General features: G+C 46.0%; 16 protein-coding genes across 16 annotated transcripts; 6 read left to right on the top strand and 10 right to left on the bottom strand.

Moving 5' to 3' along the window:
• Positions 1-220: 220 nt before the first annotated feature.
• On the bottom strand, positions 221-904 carry KUCA_T00002351001 (uncharacterized protein; the record flags this gene model as incomplete). The annotated part of the gene is made up of 1 exon (XM_022602596.1): positions 221-904. The coding sequence occupies one exon, from the start codon at positions 902-904 to the stop codon at positions 221-223; it is 684 nt and encodes a 227-aa protein (XP_022458385.1).
• A 483-nt stretch (positions 905-1,387) lies between these two features.
• KUCA_T00002350001 (uncharacterized protein) lies at positions 1,388-1,810 on the bottom strand (the record flags this gene model as incomplete). Its single annotated transcript, XM_022602595.1, has 1 exon — positions 1,388-1,810. One exon carries the CDS (start codon positions 1,808-1,810, stop codon positions 1,388-1,390), a length of 423 nt encoding a protein of 140 aa, XP_022458384.1.
• A 315-nt stretch (positions 1,811-2,125) lies between these two features.
• Positions 2,126-2,905, bottom strand: KUCA_T00002349001 (uncharacterized protein; the record flags this gene model as incomplete). The annotated part of the gene is made up of 1 exon (XM_022602594.1): positions 2,126-2,905. The coding sequence occupies one exon, from the start codon at positions 2,903-2,905 to the stop codon at positions 2,126-2,128; it is 780 nt and encodes a 259-aa protein (XP_022458383.1).
• A 400-nt stretch (positions 2,906-3,305) lies between these two features.
• On the top strand, positions 3,306-4,082 carry KUCA_T00002348001 (uncharacterized protein; the record flags this gene model as incomplete). The annotated part of the gene is made up of 1 exon (XM_022602593.1): positions 3,306-4,082. One exon carries the CDS (start codon positions 3,306-3,308, stop codon positions 4,080-4,082), a length of 777 nt encoding a protein of 258 aa, XP_022458382.1.
• A 464-nt stretch (positions 4,083-4,546) lies between these two features.
• KUCA_T00002347001 (uncharacterized protein) lies at positions 4,547-4,914 on the top strand (the record flags this gene model as incomplete). The annotated part of the gene is made up of 2 exons (XM_022602592.1): positions 4,547-4,822; positions 4,876-4,914. The coding sequence occupies 2 exons, from the start codon at positions 4,547-4,549 to the stop codon at positions 4,912-4,914; spliced, it is 315 nt and encodes a 104-aa protein (XP_022458381.1).
• Positions 4,915-5,203: 289 nt separating this feature from the next.
• Positions 5,204-5,917, bottom strand: KUCA_T00002346001 (uncharacterized protein; the record flags this gene model as incomplete). The annotated part of the gene is made up of 1 exon (XM_022602591.1): positions 5,204-5,917. One exon carries the CDS (start codon positions 5,915-5,917, stop codon positions 5,204-5,206), a length of 714 nt encoding a protein of 237 aa, XP_022458380.1.
• A 789-nt stretch (positions 5,918-6,706) lies between these two features.
• KUCA_T00002345001 (uncharacterized protein) lies at positions 6,707-7,660 on the bottom strand (the record flags this gene model as incomplete). Its single annotated transcript, XM_022602590.1, has 1 exon — positions 6,707-7,660. One exon carries the CDS (start codon positions 7,658-7,660, stop codon positions 6,707-6,709), a length of 954 nt encoding a protein of 317 aa, XP_022458379.1.
• Positions 7,661-7,807: 147 nt separating this feature from the next.
• Positions 7,808-8,113, top strand: KUCA_T00002344001 (uncharacterized protein; the record flags this gene model as incomplete). Its single annotated transcript, XM_022602589.1, has 1 exon — positions 7,808-8,113. One exon carries the CDS (start codon positions 7,808-7,810, stop codon positions 8,111-8,113), a length of 306 nt encoding a protein of 101 aa, XP_022458378.1.
• An 851-nt stretch (positions 8,114-8,964) lies between these two features.
• KUCA_T00002343001 (uncharacterized protein) lies at positions 8,965-9,576 on the top strand (the record flags this gene model as incomplete). Its single annotated transcript, XM_022602588.1, has 1 exon — positions 8,965-9,576. The coding sequence occupies one exon, from the start codon at positions 8,965-8,967 to the stop codon at positions 9,574-9,576; it is 612 nt and encodes a 203-aa protein (XP_022458377.1).
• A 1,072-nt stretch (positions 9,577-10,648) lies between these two features.
• On the bottom strand, positions 10,649-12,346 carry KUCA_T00002342001 (uncharacterized protein; the record flags this gene model as incomplete). Its single annotated transcript, XM_022602587.1, has 1 exon — positions 10,649-12,346. One exon carries the CDS (start codon positions 12,344-12,346, stop codon positions 10,649-10,651), a length of 1,698 nt encoding a protein of 565 aa, XP_022458376.1.
• A 330-nt stretch (positions 12,347-12,676) lies between these two features.
• On the bottom strand, positions 12,677-13,549 carry KUCA_T00002341001 (uncharacterized protein; the record flags this gene model as incomplete). The annotated part of the gene is made up of 1 exon (XM_022602585.1): positions 12,677-13,549. One exon carries the CDS (start codon positions 13,547-13,549, stop codon positions 12,677-12,679), a length of 873 nt encoding a protein of 290 aa, XP_022458375.1.
• Positions 13,550-13,820: 271 nt separating this feature from the next.
• On the bottom strand, positions 13,821-14,909 carry KUCA_T00002340001 (uncharacterized protein; the record flags this gene model as incomplete). Its single annotated transcript, XM_022602584.1, has 1 exon — positions 13,821-14,909. One exon carries the CDS (start codon positions 14,907-14,909, stop codon positions 13,821-13,823), a length of 1,089 nt encoding a protein of 362 aa, XP_022458374.1.
• A 299-nt stretch (positions 14,910-15,208) lies between these two features.
• Positions 15,209-15,856, top strand: KUCA_T00002339001 (uncharacterized protein; the record flags this gene model as incomplete). Its single annotated transcript, XM_022602583.1, has 1 exon — positions 15,209-15,856. One exon carries the CDS (start codon positions 15,209-15,211, stop codon positions 15,854-15,856), a length of 648 nt encoding a protein of 215 aa, XP_022458373.1.
• Positions 15,857-16,145: 289 nt separating this feature from the next.
• On the top strand, positions 16,146-16,509 carry KUCA_T00002338001 (uncharacterized protein; the record flags this gene model as incomplete). The annotated part of the gene is made up of 2 exons (XM_022602582.1): positions 16,146-16,156; positions 16,248-16,509. The coding sequence occupies 2 exons, from the start codon at positions 16,146-16,148 to the stop codon at positions 16,507-16,509; spliced, it is 273 nt and encodes a 90-aa protein (XP_022458372.1).
• A 197-nt stretch (positions 16,510-16,706) lies between these two features.
• KUCA_T00002337001 (uncharacterized protein) lies at positions 16,707-16,910 on the bottom strand (the record flags this gene model as incomplete). Its single annotated transcript, XM_022602581.1, has 1 exon — positions 16,707-16,910. The coding sequence occupies one exon, from the start codon at positions 16,908-16,910 to the stop codon at positions 16,707-16,709; it is 204 nt and encodes a 67-aa protein (XP_022458371.1).
• Positions 16,911-17,241: 331 nt separating this feature from the next.
• KUCA_T00002336001 (uncharacterized protein) lies at positions 17,242-17,589 on the bottom strand (the record flags this gene model as incomplete). Its single annotated transcript, XM_022602580.1, has 1 exon — positions 17,242-17,589. One exon carries the CDS (start codon positions 17,587-17,589, stop codon positions 17,242-17,244), a length of 348 nt encoding a protein of 115 aa, XP_022458370.1.
• Between the last annotated feature and the right edge of the window lie 413 nt (positions 17,590-18,002).

Raw genomic sequence — 18,002 nt, 5'->3', positions numbered from 1 at the left:
GTACCTCTTCTAACTATGGCTCCCTTAAATAAAATCATTCACCACGCCGATTCCAACTCAATATCATAACAAAAATGTCATTAGCAAACCTGTCCAAAGCTGTATATAATTGTCCGTAGCATATATGTATCTTTTGGTCTTAGAAGTGACAAAAGTAACGGATATGCCCTAGCCCTCTGAGCGCACCTGACTATCCCAGCTAGTCTACCTCGCCTAAGGCCTAACTCGTCAACCATAAAATCGTGATACAGGCCACAATCAAACCAGCAATTATCAGAGTGTCTCTCTTCTTCCGCGTGTTGATCTTCGAGATCACCACATTCAAACCAGGAATGGCCCCAAGAGCTCCACCCAGTTTCGATCCGGCGCTGCTCAAAACGTTTCTCTGTCTGCTCAGCTCATCGCGCGTTTCATAGGCCTGTGATAGTAATCTGTCTGCAAAAGAGTTGGCGTTGTCTACTCTCTGTCTTTCTTGCATCATGTAGTTATCTCCATTGGAATCGTCGCCACCTCCATTCACAATTTCGGTTCTGCGACGATGCTCTTCGATGTCTGATCTCACCGAAAACAAAAGGTTTAGCCTGTTTCTCTCCTGTTGGATCGCGCCGCGAATTCGGCCAAAGTCGCGCCATTGCTCGGTCAGAGTCTCTTTATGCCTCTGTAATTGTTGGAGCTTTGTGGTGGGTAACGAGATATCGGATTCAGCAATCCGACTGAGAACCCCTAAAACCTCTTCGCGTTTATTGAGCACGGTCTCGACTCTTTTTTCGCACGCCAGTTCCTCGGCGGTCGGCGAAGATGAGGGCGACGTTGCAAACGCTGAGAACTTGGTCAGAAGAGCCTCCGTTTGTGTCTCTAATTGCAATGCATGTGACCTGGTCTGTGCAAAAGATGCTGAAGACATGTGACTTTGTCTAATGTGAGGATTGTGGAGAGTATGTGCCTGTTTTCAACTAGTTTCTTTAGATTGCTTGTCACTAGACTGCGGAGTGCGGTTGCGGTGGACGTTTGGATTTCTAACTTGACAATCTAATAAAGCACGTCAACGATTGTTATCTGGCACGAATTGATGAAATTGAGGCTGAACGATTGAATTGGTACCTGAAAAAATGCCCTCTTTTGATCGTTAAGATTAGTGTTAAACAAAGCCTGTTAGTTCGAATTCGCCCGTGTCTCAAATCCTGATTTCTGAAGGGGTGGTTTTGGACAGTGTGCACGACCATGCGATTATGTGAGATTTGAACATTATAGATACAGATCTGGATATGGATACGGATATTAATGTAAGATCAGTAGAATATTGATACAAATGTACAAATGTATGGGTCTCTTAATAGCATATATACCCAAATTTCGGGAACTTCCCCGTGTCTCTGCTTCGTATTACCTATAAGCCAGCCAATCTCCCATAGATACTGGCCCATAGCACCAGCCACTGAAGACTATCATCACCAGTGTACGCTTCGTCCATGAATGCACCGGAATCACAGGGATGAATATAAAACCACGTGGATCCAAGGAAGCGGTGTTCTTTCAAGGTTATGGACGCGATTAGAGGTTCGAATGCGCTATTGGAAGACGTTATACCGCTTAACGCGTGCTGAGTGGCCTCTGGGTCAAATAGGAGTTGTTCATTCAGTGTCAATCTGAGGTGAATCTCCGGAACTCCGTAAACAGAACTGTAGGAGATTGTTGAGGTAATTCGCAGACCATCAGCCAGCTTCACCGTTGATTCTATAAAGTTTGTGGACTGCTGTCGGTCAGTAGTGAAATGGTGGTGTCTGAGGGCACTCAGATTAGGCCCGGCCATGCTTAACTTACCTCATTGATTTTCCGCTCAATCCTCTCCAAACTATCGCTAGATTGTATCAAATGGTCGATCAGACCGTCTATTGTAGCATCAAACTGATCTGGTGCCAGCTTCATGGATGCCAAGAGCCATCCGCAAGAAGACAGACTCTTCAATGTCGTTTTCCCCAGCCATCTGGAGTGGCACAGCCGCACCGATTGGTCCGCACACTTAGGGTACCCCACTGGTGTTTACAGTCTACCTTTTTTTCTCTATTGTTTCTTATAGTTGTTATTATGTAATGAATATTCGAGAATATGATTTAGCGTCAAGCCCCTATGCAAACGACATCGACTTCTTGATCTCAGCAATGGCCCTACCTGGGTTCAAGCCCTTGGGACATGTGTTGGAACAGTTCATGATGGTGTGGCATCTGTACAGCGACATCGAGTTCTCCAGCATCTCCTTTCTTGTGCTTGAGGCCTGATCTCTGGAGTCGATCAGCCATCTGTATGCCTGCATCAGCACGGCAGGGCCGAGATACTCCTGCTGGTTCCACCAGTACGAAGGACACGACGTCGAACAACACGCACACAAGATGCACTCGTACAAACCGTCAAGCTTCTTACGGTCCTCTATCGATTGCAAATTCTCCTTTCCATCCTCAGGGACAGTGTCTCTTTGCAAGTATGGCTGGATGGACTTGTATTGCTTGTAGAAATGCGTAAGGTCTGGCACTAAATCACGCACAACATACATGTGTGGCAGCGGATAGATCTTGGTCTCGGACGATGTGTCCTTGTCGATCTTGCACAAACAGGCTAGCGTGTTCTTTCCACCAATGTTCATGGCACAAGAACCACAGATACCTTCACGACAAGATCTTCTGAACGTAAGACTCGAGTCTTGTTCGTTCTTAATCTTTAAAATGGCATCCAAAACCATAGGACCACAGTTGTCGAGATCCACCTTGTATTCCACCATCTTGGGCTGTTCATCTGGGGTGTCCGGAGACCAGCGGTAGATCTTGAAGGTTTTCAAGTTTGGGGCCTTAGTCTCAGTAGCCATCGACCTGGCAAAAGTCTTTGTGAGTCCGAGTAGTCTTGAGCGAAACATTGCAAAGCGTGTTCAAAACGGGTCAAAATCGGTTAAAAACTGTTGAAAACTGGTAAAGAACAAGTACGAATAAGAAGAAAGCAAAGCTCCGAGAGGTCTAAACACAAAGTTCCACAAGGGCTCAATGGAAGAAGGGATGTGGAGGACTAGGAAAGGTCGTGACATCGGAATTGCCTAGTTGGGAGCGTAATGGGGCGGTCATTTGATGTAATCAACTTTCCTCTGATTGGCCCCGGGTGCATGGAAATGGGGTAGTCCCTCTACAGATTCCATTGCTGTGCATCAACCAATTTCTAGGGGCACTGTGTGTTACCCGGGCGCCAATTTCTCCGCGGCCTAAAGCCAGTGAAGAAGGGACCCTAAACACTCTAATCTCACATTTTCAACAGCAACCACCTCAATGTCTGTCGCCCGTCTTGCCATCAGGTCCATTCGTGGATCTAATCCATTGCTGCTCAGAGCCTCTGCCCACGCTGCTTTCCGCCCAGTCAGATTTTTCAATGCCTCCGCTATCAAGCTGAACAAACAGACTAGCGAACTGAAATCGATCCTCTCCAAGGAGTTGGAATACGAGGAGAACGACAGTTTCGGTCTCGAGTCACACCACGAGGCCTGGTTGGCCAACTCCGGTTTTCAGGTGTCGAATACCGACGGAAAGATTTTGGCCGAGTTGACCAAGACGACCTCGGAAGAAGTCATCCATGTGTATTTCGACGTTCAGCAAGTCACCAACAACGCGTTTGCCACCAGAGATGAAGCTTTGAGTGAAGATCTCGACCAGGATGGTTTGAATGAGGAGGATGTTGACGATTACCTCGACGAAGCGTTCGCTTCGGTCAACGTAGTGATCGAGAAAGTGGCTGACAGGTCTGCAGTCGGCTTTGACATGGCTCTTTCCATCAAGAACTCGCAGTTTTCAGTCAACGGAATTACCAATTTCGACTCCGTTGATCTTGCTTTGGCCGAAACCGCCGAGGCCGAGACCCAGAGACAGCTTAAATACACCGGTCCTCTGTTCGAGAACCTTGCTGAAGAGCTCCAGGAGTCTATTCAGTCTTACCTTGTTTCTAGAGGCCTTGATGAGGAGCTTGCTGACTTTGTTGTTGCCTATTCTGCTTACAAGGAAAACCAGGAGTATGTGAACTGGTTGGGCAAACTGGAGGGATTTTTCAAATAGGAAAATTGGGTTAGCAATCAGTTTTCTTAGTGATATCATCATCACATTCTTTCCTTGCTTCCTCTCCTTGTTTTTCACCTTATCTCATGACCCTGTATATAGACTTCGTTAACGATCCCCTTTGACCGTGCGGCGTAGATACACCAGCTCAGAGCATCCGCAGATGCCCAAACGTGATCTTCACCATAATCCCAACTTCATCGAAATTTTGACACACGACCACTATAAGGACTTTCATTATCACGATTGTTCTGTAATTAATATTTAACCCGTTTTAGATCCGATTTAACATACCGAATTGGCTAACTAGACCAGGTCTTGATATTTGTGACTGCCTTTTCCGTTTTCGGAAGTTGGCAATTTGTGATTTTCGCACGACATATCTCAGAACCTCTTGAAAATTCCAACGACGGTTGAAAGGGTGGACAGAACTACAACACCATACAACACATATCTAAATCAAAATGTCTGAAGCCGCTGTTTCTTACGCCGCATTGATCTTGGCTGACGCCGAGTTGGAAATCTCCAAGGACAACCTTTTGTCGCTCACCAAGGCCGCTGGTGCCTCGGTTGACTCCATCTGGGCCGAAATCTTCTCCAAGAGTTTGCAGGGTCAAAACTTGAAGGACTTGCTCCTTTCTTTCGGTGCTGCTGGTTCTGCTGCTCCAGCTGCTGGTGCTTCCGCCGCTGCCGTGTCCACTGAGGCCGCTGCTGCTGAGGAGGTTGAAGAGGAGAAGGAGGTAAGTTTAATCAATCTCTTTACTGTCACCAAACACGATACTAACTACTGCAGGAATCCGACGACGACATGGGATTCGGTTTGTTCGATTAAACGAAAGGTTAATTCCACGGTTAATAGTCATGTTGTAATACAAAATCAATCTGTTGAAGAAGAAAGAACCAAGAACATAAAACATATTGGGGTATAGCACATAGTGTGGGATGAAAGAGAGTATGGATAGCACCAAATTGCCCGTGAAAATACGGAACCTCGCTGAATTCTTGCAGATTCTAAAGATTATATCACCGCAAATCAATTCGGCCCTCGTTTTTATTAGCATTTTGGCCGCAAGACCTCAACTCTCTTTCACCAGCATTTTCCAACTCCACCACCGCCTCTATCACTTCTCGTTAGAAACCCGCCTCCGCTTTCTGTTATCCGAGCTACTGGTCACCTTGCCAAGTTCCGAGTTATATATCGGGCTGGTGTTGTAATAATGGTGGAATGTGTGTAATTTTGGATCCTGAGTTTGTAGCACCATCGGCTCTCTATCCTCTTCGTTCTGTGAATAGACCCGTTTTCGTCTCCGTGGACTTACAGGCGTATACGGAACGAAATCCTTGCGAGAAGCCGGGTGTGGTGGTGTGGTCATTTGGCTTTCGATATGGCCCCGTCTGTCCAGGTTATTAAGTCCTTCGCGGCGTTTCAGCCTGAAGGCTTCAAAATCTGACCAGGTCTGACTGCTTTCCTTCATCATCTCCAGCTCTTGAAACATCATCTGTCGCTCTAAAGAGTCGCGGTCGCGGTTAACACCCTCGTTTAGCCGACTGAGTTCCTTGGAGATGGTAAGTCGCTGGATATGGTTTAGTCCGTTCCGTAGAATCTGTACTATTCCCATGACAGTTTCAAGGTCTAGGACCACCGTTCGAGCTGGGATGTCAGTTATGGTCTGTTTGGCCGAGTCATCATCTGATGCTTTTGGTCCTTTTGAGTCATTTGAATCTTTGAGTTCCTTGTCACTCTGGCTCAGCAAAACTAATTGTTCGATCGCCTTTGAGATTGACACCTCTATGGGGTACTTCAGGCACTCCTGGATGTTCACGGTTGTGGTCATGATAAAGAAATGAATGCTGTTGGGTGTATCGCTTGAACACCTCGGAAACCTTGAACTCTCTAAAACTTCTGCAAAATGTCAGCCTCTCCGAATGCATCACTAGATTGTCCGCAAGAGGGGGATGGTACGAATGCAAGAGCTGTCAGTTCAGTAGTGTGATACCCAATTTCAACCGCTCCGTGCGGCTGAGATAAGGCAAGCCATTTGGATATGGTTGACAGGGAGTGCACCAGTGGTGTAATCATTTAATAAAATTATATACTGGAACTCAGAGTGCTTTCGTTAAGTGGCCAGGAAGAAAATATTTATCGTAATTGATGGCGGGTAATCAAGCATTATGCAGTGTAAACTAGCCGTACTCGCACTGCTGCACTATCTCTTTTTGATATACCTACTATACTGCGAATGCCGCTTATGCTGACTCTAGATGCTATGATATAAAGATGTAGCAGCTTGCTGATAACGCTGATTTTTCTAACCAAACTGATTATGCCAATTATTAGGAATATAAAGAAAAATACGAATTTTTCCGAGATATTTTGAAGAACCTGTTTTGATAACCGTAATAGTGGAAAACTATTGGAATTAGAGGACATACAGGCGGTAAATATTATATTAACTTCACTACTTATATTTCTCTTGCCGTTATTAGTCTGGTTTTATACCTCAACTTCAACGCATTTTGAATCGGTTGTAACAGCCATTCGGCCTACTGCTTATCCCGACTGCATTGCTCTACACTATTCATTGATAATTTTCAGATTTCTCTCAGTTACATTCACAGTTCTCTCACTCATCAAATACCGCAACCTGAGAACCGATATATGGCATGTTATTCAAAGCGCCCTTCATATACTCATACACTGTAAATGTCACAGCTTGTCCCGGAGCAACACGCATGATCCGTGGAGTGATACCCTTGTATAAAGCAGCAGCTCCTTCTTCTTGGATCAACCTTGAAGCAATGCGAGTGACTCGTGCAACAGCACCTTCGGTGCTTTTTCCACTTTCGCGTTGCATTCTGGTCTTGATAGTATCGAGTGGAGCATTGGAAAGAGGTCCCAATGCACCGGAAAACAGACCAATAAGCGAAGTCTCCCAGCCCGGTAATTTTTCACTTCCGTGGTATGACTGGAGGTGTTCGCGTAGTTTGGAATACACGGTGAAATTGACACCTTGGTTGGAGGCTTGGCGAGCAGCAGTCAATGCAACTCCACGGTAAAGCGTGCCAAAGCCTTCTTCACGAACCACAGTGAACAAGCAATGAGCAGCGTTACGATATTTGGGGATATCCAATGGATCTGTCATAGAATGATGTTGAGCCTGCAGTCTAATCTTGATCACCTCCATTGGGTTCACAACGAACACCGCCTCGGTGATTCCAGCGCCTACTCCTGCCAGAAACGTGTTACCCGTGGACACCTTTCCGGTCGTTGAATCCTTGAGTGCTGTGCGGTAAAATTCGTAAGACGAAAAGCGAATTCCCATTTTGGGTACGATTCCAATTACAACCGCACCCAGTCCTTTATACAGGGCCAATGGTGATTCCTTGCGCGAAATGTTCAGCCCCGTTTTGACAAAACCAGGGGGTTTGTTGTTCTTGGTCAAACCAGCAGCTCTTCGGTACAGCTGCATCCGCACCTTGATGGTATCTAGAGGATGGCAGCACAATGCCTCAAACAGGCCTGCCGTTCCGCCGGCAATCAGGTCCACGGCTGAATTTTTCTGCTTTGAATTGGTCATAGCAAGTGTATAGAGTTTACGGAGGTAAATATCTAGTGTAATGGTTATGGGATCAAAATTTGCTGGGCAAAGGACAGGCTTTATAGGGCGAAAGTCCCCAATCTGGGGTAACGGTAATGGAGAAATGGAGGTCCGGGGTAATGGCACATGATCGGACTCGGCGCCGTCTGTCCCTTCAAAGGGAAAAAACAAAGCAAATGCCCCGGGCTTACAAAATCACGATTTGAGTTAAAAACTACCCTATTGCATCCAAATATTCCCATGATTGCCACGGACCTTCAGGTTAACATCTTCTGCGTAATGCAAACGACATGTGGGCCGATTGCACATGTCATGTATGATTGCCCCTCAGGTTTGGGACCCTTCCCGATTGTGGAGGGTATTCCTCGGAGCCGAGAAAAGGCAATGTGCCAAACACTACCTATAGTTTTCTGTCTGCGAACGACCTCATAATCGAAATATAACGCAGCAAGCTTCCCCTAATGGGATCCATAATAGGATCCGTGATAGGAGACTTACCGAGCCCGATCGGGTTCCTATCGGTTCCCATTGGTCTCCAATTAGTCTCAACACATATAGAAGGCTGCGGAAGCGTATGCCGCGTCAATTAGTAGATGCCCGGACTAGCCGTACGATGCGGGATGATTCGATTCAAAGCAACGGGGTCGACTGAAGGTAGAACGCAAAGGTGATTAACAACACCATCAGCAAACACTCATTAAACGCTTACGAAACAATTGTAAAGTAAACCCCGAACTGGCCGTTGCCACCGCTCCTATGACAAATCGGGTTGACACCGAATTACTCAGCCGAGCCGTGAGTCCTACACGATGCGGGAGTTACAGGACTTTACGGGGTCGGCCCTCGGTCTTAGGCGACAGCTCCGGCTTGAGAAGCGGGTAGAGGTTCAACCACTATAGCTTATCAAATGAAAGTTCAAAGTATGGATTTTGGAACCAAAACTTTACCATCAATTAGTAACTAATATTTCCGCCAGTCCCGTGCTGATCTTCGGAAAAAATTGGGATCCCATCTCGAACCCCAGCAAAATTTCTAAAAGCCTAAATCCATCGGTTCGGGGCCGGACTGAAGCCCATCCCGTCCGCGCAAAGTGCGAGCGCGGTTTAGAGCGAGCTGCATGGCCCGGCAGCCGTTATTTGACTAATTGTGTTTAATAATGACTTTGCATATATATATTACGCAGATTTCCTTTCCGGATCAAACACACTTCTGGCATTATTTTCGTTCTTGATAGTATCAACGGTTTCGTTCCATTATTTTGTTCCCGGATACCCTCCCACTGAATGTCCCTTGCACAAACTTACTCGCTGGCGGCTAAGGCCAAGTCGAAACTGACTAAAGAGGCTGTCAATCCCAACGCCGATTTGAGGTACCTCGTTTGCCAGGCCAATTTGCTAGATAACTTAATGGATTCTATAACACATCGCAGGCCCGTTTCGATATTAGAGCCGGAGCCCGTGGCAGCGCGCAAGGAGAGCGACCTGCATGTGCGGTTTGACAATACCACCAAGGTGACGACAACTGAGATCAGTGGCGATCTTGATGATTTGGATGATGACGATTATTACTACGACTCGGAGGACTCGTATGTTTCTGACGACGATGACAACTATGGAGAATTCGACTCGGACGACTCTGATTCCGATTCCGATTCTGACTCTGAAGAGAGTTTGGTTTTCAGTGCCAGATTGGGTAGCGTTGAGTTCACATCGAGGCCGTTGACGGCCCTGGAGTCTGAGCAACTGCCACAATTGTCGCACTCATCGTCCGAAAGTGACAGCGAAGATGAACATGAGCGCAATATCAGCTCCGAGAAAGAGTACCGTTTCGAGCCCTCTGTCACGTCTTCCAAAGACACCCTCATGCCCAATTTTCACGAGCTGGTTGTGTTTTAGAACAACGTCACGCAATTCCTGCATATAAAAGATCTACACGCCCCTCCACATTTGATGATGATGCCCATGACACGTTATGTTTAGTTTAAGTTATTTGATAATATTTACGGTTTACTTATTTAATTTCCCCTCGTACCTGAGAGCCCTTCTATCGGGCTCCAGATTAAACTAAGCCGAGGTTGCTGGTGCGGCGTATAATGAGGCGTGTTAGAATTCTCGGCCCCGCAAGCGATTCCAGAATATGCGCTTTGCGTCAGTTTATCTGAGGATTGCGGAGTTTTTGGGGCTTACTTCAACAAAGAGGTCATGTAGATCGGGCAAAATCTACTTTGCGTTCTTTTGTACATTCTGATGGTTTTGGACGATCTTGCCGAACTCTTGTGTATTTGATTGCTATGCGACTACAGTAAGCTTATCGGATAGAATATGGATCTCGCCAGTAATTGCTACAATTCTGCAATTCAATCCGGAACGGCTCGTGACGAAAAGGAATTTCCGATATCCTGAGCGGATGGCAAGACGTTTAGCCGATTCCGGCGGGACGTGTGTAATCTCCGAGAACGACGAGAAGGCCATGAACCTGATAATCTATACGAGGCTTGGGATTATAGGCCGAAAGCTGAGCCTAGTATTTGAAAATCATTTTGGAGGATGGCGGATAATACGAGAGTACGAAAATACGAGAGTACGAATTTTGGCTTTGATTCTGTCTCCTTTCAATTAACCATTATAGGCTTTCTATCATGCAGCTATCTTTACTCTATTCTGTATGTATCACTACCAGTCTCTGTCTTTACCATCCATTTTATATTTTAATTGCAAATAGAATATAGCAAATTGTTAGGATTTCTGTCTCTCTTGCAATTTTTAATTTATCTTTTTGATAACAGTAAAGACTCTCGTTACATCCATTTCTCTCAAGGTAAATATCCCACAGCATTCTCTTTCTATAGTGACATCTACAACTCACCTCCTATATACTTCAAAATCAAAAATTCTCAACTATTATTTGCGTAATTGCATAGTCCATTTAATTCTAATAAAAACAGCTGTTCTCCCATCCATAGCTGACTTATTCCTCAATGGCCTGGAGGAACTCATAGAAGAACGCAATCGCCTGCAAATGAGACTCGATTCCCTGTTGCTCATCAACAGAGTGGATGTGGCCCAAGTTCACATCCATAATAGCAGGGGTATATCTGAAAATGTTCTTGGTCAGGTTCCAGTAATATCTGGTGTCGGTGTTACCCGAGAATACCACTGGAGCCATGACCAATGGATACTTCATATCAGGGAAAACGACATCCTCGAAAACATGTCTGGTAACACCTGCAACCAGGTCCCACACCTCACCCTCAGAAGGAGTCACTGGAGAAGGCTCCAAAATGTTTCCTCCTAGAATTGACAGGTTGAAGAACCCAAGAGGAGTGGGCTCCAAGACGGTGTTTCCGTAGTAATCGATAAGACCAACCTCGTTCTTTCTGGCGATGGTCTGGACACGGCCAAGCATACGGTCTAGAATGGCCTTACTGGTCTTTTCGATAGCAATTCTGTGGTTGATGACAATACGAGTGTTCTCTGGAATGGCATTAGCCTTGGCTCCTCCGTTAATGATGTCAACCGATTGAGAGGTCTGGATGAGATATTTGGATGCTCTGGAACCTTGCATATACTCTATAACCTTAGCATTGGCCTCGTCATCAACCTTGGCGCGCAGAACAGCCTCCTTGATGGCAGCAGGAAGAACATCTGAGTGTTCAGCCTGGCATTGGAGGAACTGCAGATATGGGTTCTCGTCGGTGAGAACCTTCTCATAAACATCAGCCTCAATCAGGTTAATCAATTGAGACATGATACCGATGGAGGTGTGGTCTGGAGGCAAAGACGAGTGACCACCTGGAGTAGTAAGCTCAATTGCAAGATCCATGTAACCCTTTTCCCGAACAGTAGCAATTCCAAAAAGCTTTTCACCATCTGCAACAACTCCAGAGCCTTCGTCCAGAATCGAGTAGATTCCGTCTTTTCCGTATCTCTCATCCAAGAATGCACCAAGATGCTTGGCACCTCTGGTTCCCTGGGCCTCTTCGTCAAAACCGAAGACGAAAAGTGCAGTACGCGTAGGCTTGAAGCCATCGGCAAGCAACAATTCGACGGTCTCGAGAAGAGCAACGAGAAGGTTCTTACAGTCAGAAGCACCTCTGCCGTAGACGGTATCTCCATCGTAGTGGCCGGAGAGTGGAGGGTACGTCCAGTCCTTGATAGTGTCCTCCTGGATTGGAACAGTGTCCTGGTGGGCCGTGTACATGGAAGGCTTCAGACTGGGGTCCGAACCAGCCCAGGTGTACACCAAGCCGTAGGTGTTGACGGTTTCAACCTTTAGGTTCTCGTAGACCGTGGGGAAGGTCTCCTCGAGATAGGCATGGAAGGCCTTGAAAATAGCCCATTGCTCAGGAGCTTCAGGAACATCAGGCCAAACGTCTCCAATCTGGGTGTCAACCTGAACGGCCTTGGAAAGTTTTCCAGCACTTTCATTTCTGAATTCTGGCGAATTGATAATCTTGAACACGGTTGAGTTGTCCTTGCTGAAAGAGGAAGGGGCAATCTTCACAGATACGGGACAGGTTTGTTCGTAAACCTCCACATCTTTGTGGAATTGTTCCAGCAAAGGCTCAAACACACGCAGGTGGTATAGGGCAGCTACAACCAGTGTCAGCCCCAGAACGACAAAGCGGTATGCCTTGAAGTTGGAGGGTCTTTGGGTCTTCTCCATGATGAAACGAGTGTTTAAAGGGATTTCTTCCAAGGGTCTTAAGAAAGGGTCTAGCAAAACGGTCTACCAATTGCATGTCAGAGCAAGGAAGCAGTTCTTATATACTGTCCAAAGGCGGCTATAGTACCTATGAAGCGTATCTTAGATTACCGTGTGGCTCAAAGGGAGTCTCGCGCAAACGACTGTGACTGGCCAGTTACGTGCGGCTCAGATGCGATGCCCGCTGCATGCAATCTGTAGTCAGTCACGTGATGCTGACTCTGTGCGAAGTCGTCTGACTCTGTCTACGCCCGCTATCTAGCTTGTTGTCTTGGGGACTTCTCATCTTGATTAGTTTGCAAGAATCTGCGAGATCTTATCTATGTTTTCCGCCGAGGTTAGTTTTCCGGAAACTATCTTGTCCAACTGTGTCCTGCTCAACTCCACCAACTTCTTGTCTCCGAGCCGCTTTGCGGACTCCAGCAATCCTAGCCAACCGCGATGGTATGTCTCGCATAATTCGCACGAGCGTGCAAAATGGCGCTTGGCCTCTTCAAATCTCTGTGAGTCTGACGTTTTGAACCCTGTCATCAGTTGCACCTCGCCAATGCGGCTCCATACGTTGTAGGCGAAAGGCTCAGTCAACAGGATTTCAGAAAGGCAGTGAATTGCTTGGTCCGTATTCCCATTTGCCAGATACACCTCGCTCATCTCATACCATGATTCCGTATCCAGCGGTTGGAGGTCCAAGAAAAGAGCTAATTTCTCGGTGTATTCCTTCACGTCTTCGTGGTGCAGGGCCACTACCCTCTTGGTCACTGCCATTAGATCTTGCATAATATTGAGTTTTCCACCCATGGAGCTCTTAGCTATATTCGATAACCTCACAAGCTCTTTGGCATCCTTAACTAGTCCATCGCTCACTTCCCTCAGCGTGGAACCCGTAGTTGCCTCCACATACACACTCTTTAAGACACATATCCGCTCGCTCTTAGTGATATCGAAACGATCACATATGAGATCGAGACAGTGTTTTGCCTCTATATCCAGTCCCATTGTCAACGTGAGATAGAATTGCAGCTCCAACAGTGTGAATCTCTCAAAGTCAGACAGCTGTGTAAGCAACGTAGCCTTGGTGAGCGTATACACCGAATCTATTTGATGCAGCGGTAATGTAGCATACAATCCAGATCTGTGAATCTCCAGCAGTCTTTCGAGCGACATTTTTGCGATGATGTGAGTTCTAGTGAGTGCTGAACATGAACATATCTCGTTGACCACTCGATCTTGAGGTGTGAAAGTGGTCGTGTGTGGAGCAGTAAGGCTCGTAACCGGCAGATTTTTGGAGTAGTAGCAGGGTTGAAAGAGTACTAAATTAGATACGAAAAACTTGATTTTTTGGTGCTAAAATAGACACTATAAGTTCAGGTCCTATCCGAAGAAGCCTTGATCACACATTCGTCGTCCCTGCACCGCGTTTCGGGACCCAGTACCTTCAAACCATCACCTCCCTCTCCACTTTCACCACCTTCAAATTCTGAGAAACCCAATTGGCATCTCTCAACAGCGACCGCGGATCTCCCTTATTGCTCATCGCCAGGACGGGCTCCAAATCCTTGAAATGTTCCTGTTGCTGTTTAAACTCGCGCATCACCAAACCGGTCTCGAAATCAATGTAGAATCTGGTGTCATACACTCGCAAAATCACATTATCCACCCTCAAAAAAAACCGCTGCAATATTAATAAACAACTGGGCATCACACGTATTTTGCAACTCACAACGCTACATCCGTTGTCACCGAGCTCATCCTCGTAAAGTATCATATCGTCAAACAGCAAAATGGGCTCTTTCGTGGAACTCAGTTTGTCCAATGGAATTGGATCTTCCGTGGCAGCAAAGCGGAGATCCTCTAAGACAGTTCCTTTGTATTCGGTAGTGTAGGTCCAATCGTAATCCTGGTAGCTCCCCATTATCTCTTCGTTATTTTTGTGCTTCTGCTCCCTTGCCGAAAACCATTCTGTGGCATACGAAACTTTCAGATCAACATGGTCGAGCACAACCATGCTAAGCGCATCTTTAGCACAGAATTTCAAACCCTTTCGTAGTCGTTCGTTGTAAACGGTGATCTCATTGTTTCCGAATATCATCTCCGGCAACGGAATCTTTAAATCAGCCTCCCACTGCGTGAGCTCCTCAGAATTGAGAATCGGTTTCCGACTAGTGAATATCTTCCAATCGCCTACCTGGATCGACGGGGCTTCGTTGATAGGAAGGGTGGCGGTTGGTGAAGGCGTTATAATTCGGCCACACTGGTCGCATTGAGGATGTGATGATGGTAACTTCACGTGTGGATACTTAAAATTGGAATCTGGTGATGAGGAAGATGAGGACGAGCAGCATGTATGCTGTCTATCCATTTTTGCGCTTGTTTCAAACTCTGGCTGCGAAACCGTTGGAGGTCTTGTCTGCAGCCTTGTTGGCTCCGGCCTCTGCGGTATCCGCGACCGCGTGGTCAATGCTACCATTTCCCTAGCACTCTGCACCTGGAAGGAGTCGATCTGAATCTTTCTGTTATTAGACATTCTTTTTGGTCTTCTCCTGGCAAATTTAAGGCAATAATGGGAGAAAAACTACTCCACAAAGGTTAAAGGGCGATAAGCTGTCCGTAGCACTTTGATGTCTTGGTTCTCATACACGACCTTGTGAACTCAGCCGAGGAATTTTGGCAGAGGGAGTGCTTCCACTTCTGTGCTGTTTAATCACGCTATCGCGTTCAAGTTTTCGGTATTTAATCGATTTTCTTTGCTTTAAATTTTGGACGATTTTGGTTTATTGGTGTGTTTGCTAGTGGTTGCTTGTTATAAAAGTATTTTTTTCAACCATGGGCTACAAATCAAAAATGGTCAAGACCAAAAAACACTCCAACGTGTTGATCTGTCTGGTGGCAATGGTAGTGCTGTTTTCGGTGTTTTTCACTAACAAATCGCTTCATTCGCGACAGCTGGCCGAGCCAACTCCGCTGGATGAAACGAGTTCAAAGGAATACGTTCAAATCGATCCGAATGTCCCATTTATGCCGCAAATGACGAACGAGACTCTCAAAGCTGAGCTGGGCAACGCCGCTTGGAAACTATTCCACACGATTCTGGCACGTTACCCTGATGAACCTACTTCAGAGCAGCAAACGCATCTCATCAACTACATCACTTCATTTGCACAGGTGTATCCCTGCGGGGATTGTGCTAGGCACTTTGCTAAACTGCTTGAGAAGTACCCTCCACAGACTAAATCTCGCAAGACTGCGGCAGTGTGGGGCTGCCACGTGCATAACAAGGTTAACGAGCACTTGAAAAAGCCAGATTATGATTGCTCGCATATTCTGGAGGACTATGATTGTGGATGTGGCGAGGACGAAGTCAAGGCGGACAAGACCTTGGGTGGCAAGAGCCTGAAGGCGGCTTCAGAATCAAAGGAACATCTCAAGAGCATCAAGGTGGAGTTAAAGGAAGGTCTTCAAGCTGGCGGGTGAAATATCGGTATAAATCGGGTATTTAAATGTGTATACTAAAAAAGGACATATGTTCTGTCAGATGTGAAGGGTGGATAGTAGCTCACGTGATGAGCTTATTATTGCCGATAGAAATTGGCTCATTTCGCTGGCAACGACTGGTTGAAGAAGCATATCAAAGAAAACTTCATAACTGACTAAAAATGGTGAGCAGCATTTTCAATAAACTATAGTACCAGTGCAGCACATACTAACCGATCAGGATCACCCTTGTTGGTCGTTAGCTGGATTGACCCTCTTCGGAGGTGCCATGGGATACATGTAAGTGGCTAGGGGATAAGGGTTTAATGGGTTGTATTATCAACCTGGAACTTATCAGATTTCTTTCAGGAGTTTTGACTAACTCTTTCAGTCGTAAGGGCTCTATCCCTTCATTGATTGCGGGAACTAGTGTTTCCGCGCTGTATCTCACAGCAGGCTATTTGCTCAAGAACAACATGGAATACGGAATTCACACCGCCTTGGGTACGTCCACCCTTTTGTTCGTAGCTGGTATCAACAGATTGTTGACGGTTAAGGGCGGAATCAGAAAACCGGTTCCCATCATGTTGACTGTGATTGGTGGTTTCAGTACTTATTACTACGCTGCCAAGTATTCTGAGTTCTACAGATAATGTGATGACAAAAAGACATGCTCATGTTTTATTCATGCTAACCGTTACCTAGTTTATGACACAAAATGAACTCCAATAAAAGATAACTAAATGCTCCAACAAAAAATAAAGCGTTCCGAAACCAACCTCATACCCGGTACCCTATCACGGGTGGCGATGCATAGCAGAGAAACCTGCTAAATACATACTTGAATAAATCAGTGAAGTTCAAACGCCTCTAGCGAAGACTCGCTCGTTCTTCTCAATCCCGGAAGTTCGGTATTCAGACTCGCCACGGGCGACATCACTGAACTCTGTTCAGTGGGTTTGAAATCTGGGGAAATTGGCGAAATGTTTGGGATGACAAATGGCTTGCTGACTGTGTTTGCCAGAGGCAAGTATTGGGGCTGTTTTGAATCCATTTCTATATGTGGGGATTTTATTTGTAATAACTTAGCGTTGAAAGTTTTGGCTGAAGGAGATTCGTTGTGTAATTAAGTTGTAAAACAGGATCCGGCTACACCTTTATACCCATGCCTGAGCCTCTACTGAGGGCCTTAGATGACCTGCTGCTGCTCCCGGAATTACGTCACTTTGTTTGGACCGAGAGTAGGGCCGAGTACACGACCCACGGGGTTCAATTCAAATTTGTCAGTGAAAAACCAAAACGGGCCATACTACATGCCTTTGCTTCTTCGTAGATTCCTTTTATTGTGCAAACTGTATTATATTATCAATAATCATAACCCAGACTTAGGCCTCAGCCAATTCTCTCAGACGACGGATAGATGATCTGATGGTGGCAGCAGCAGCGGTGGAAACGGTGTAAGCACCTCCGGCAACGGTCTTCTTACAAGACTTGCAAGACCAGATACCAGTCGACTCTCTCTTGACGGTCTTCTTACCGCAGAACGAGCAGTCGTACTTGGAGTGTTGCTGAACTTCCAACTTCTTACATTGTCTTCTCAGAGAAGAACCGTATCTGACACCGTACTTACCGGTGATTCCAACCTTCTTTGTTCTCTTGGTCCTGGTAGGTGTTAGTAGCGTGACTTTGTGATAGTGTAGCGGATGGAATGAATGGAGTTGATAGATGGACATCAGGTTTGCTGTTGGCGATTTCTTTGATTTCAACAATTTTGCTTGGAATTTCGGTTTCGAAGATGCCTGATATAGCTCAATATATTTGCCAACATTTCAAATGTCTTTCATCTGGTAACTCTGTGGCATATTTCTGTGTGTTGGCTACTATTGGAAACTTTTCTTGGAAACTTTTGTCCAACACCTTGTGAACATCCTTTGACCACTTCCTCGCACTCTAGATCTCGGTCTTCTAGGGATAACAAAATGACCTCTCTCATCCATTCATTTCTCGAACCTCATTGCTATGGAATAACATACATTTTTGTTAATTAGACGTAACTTTGGAGATGCTGTATTACAAGAGGAGTCCTAACAAAGTTTCGTTGGATGAAAAAAGAACCAGAGTATCGGAGATGGGTAGTGTGGAGGTA

Source organism: Kuraishia capsulata, genomic scaffold (genome assembly GCF_000576695.1).
Source record: "Kuraishia capsulata CBS 1993 genomic scaffold, Kuraishia_capsulata_scaffold_3, whole genome shotgun sequence".
In the NCBI taxonomy this organism is placed as follows: Eukaryota; Fungi; Ascomycota; class Pichiomycetes; order Pichiales; family Pichiaceae; genus Kuraishia; species Kuraishia capsulata.
The sequence above is the reverse complement of the archived record's forward strand: the minus strand, read 5'-3'. Positions and strand labels throughout refer to the sequence as shown.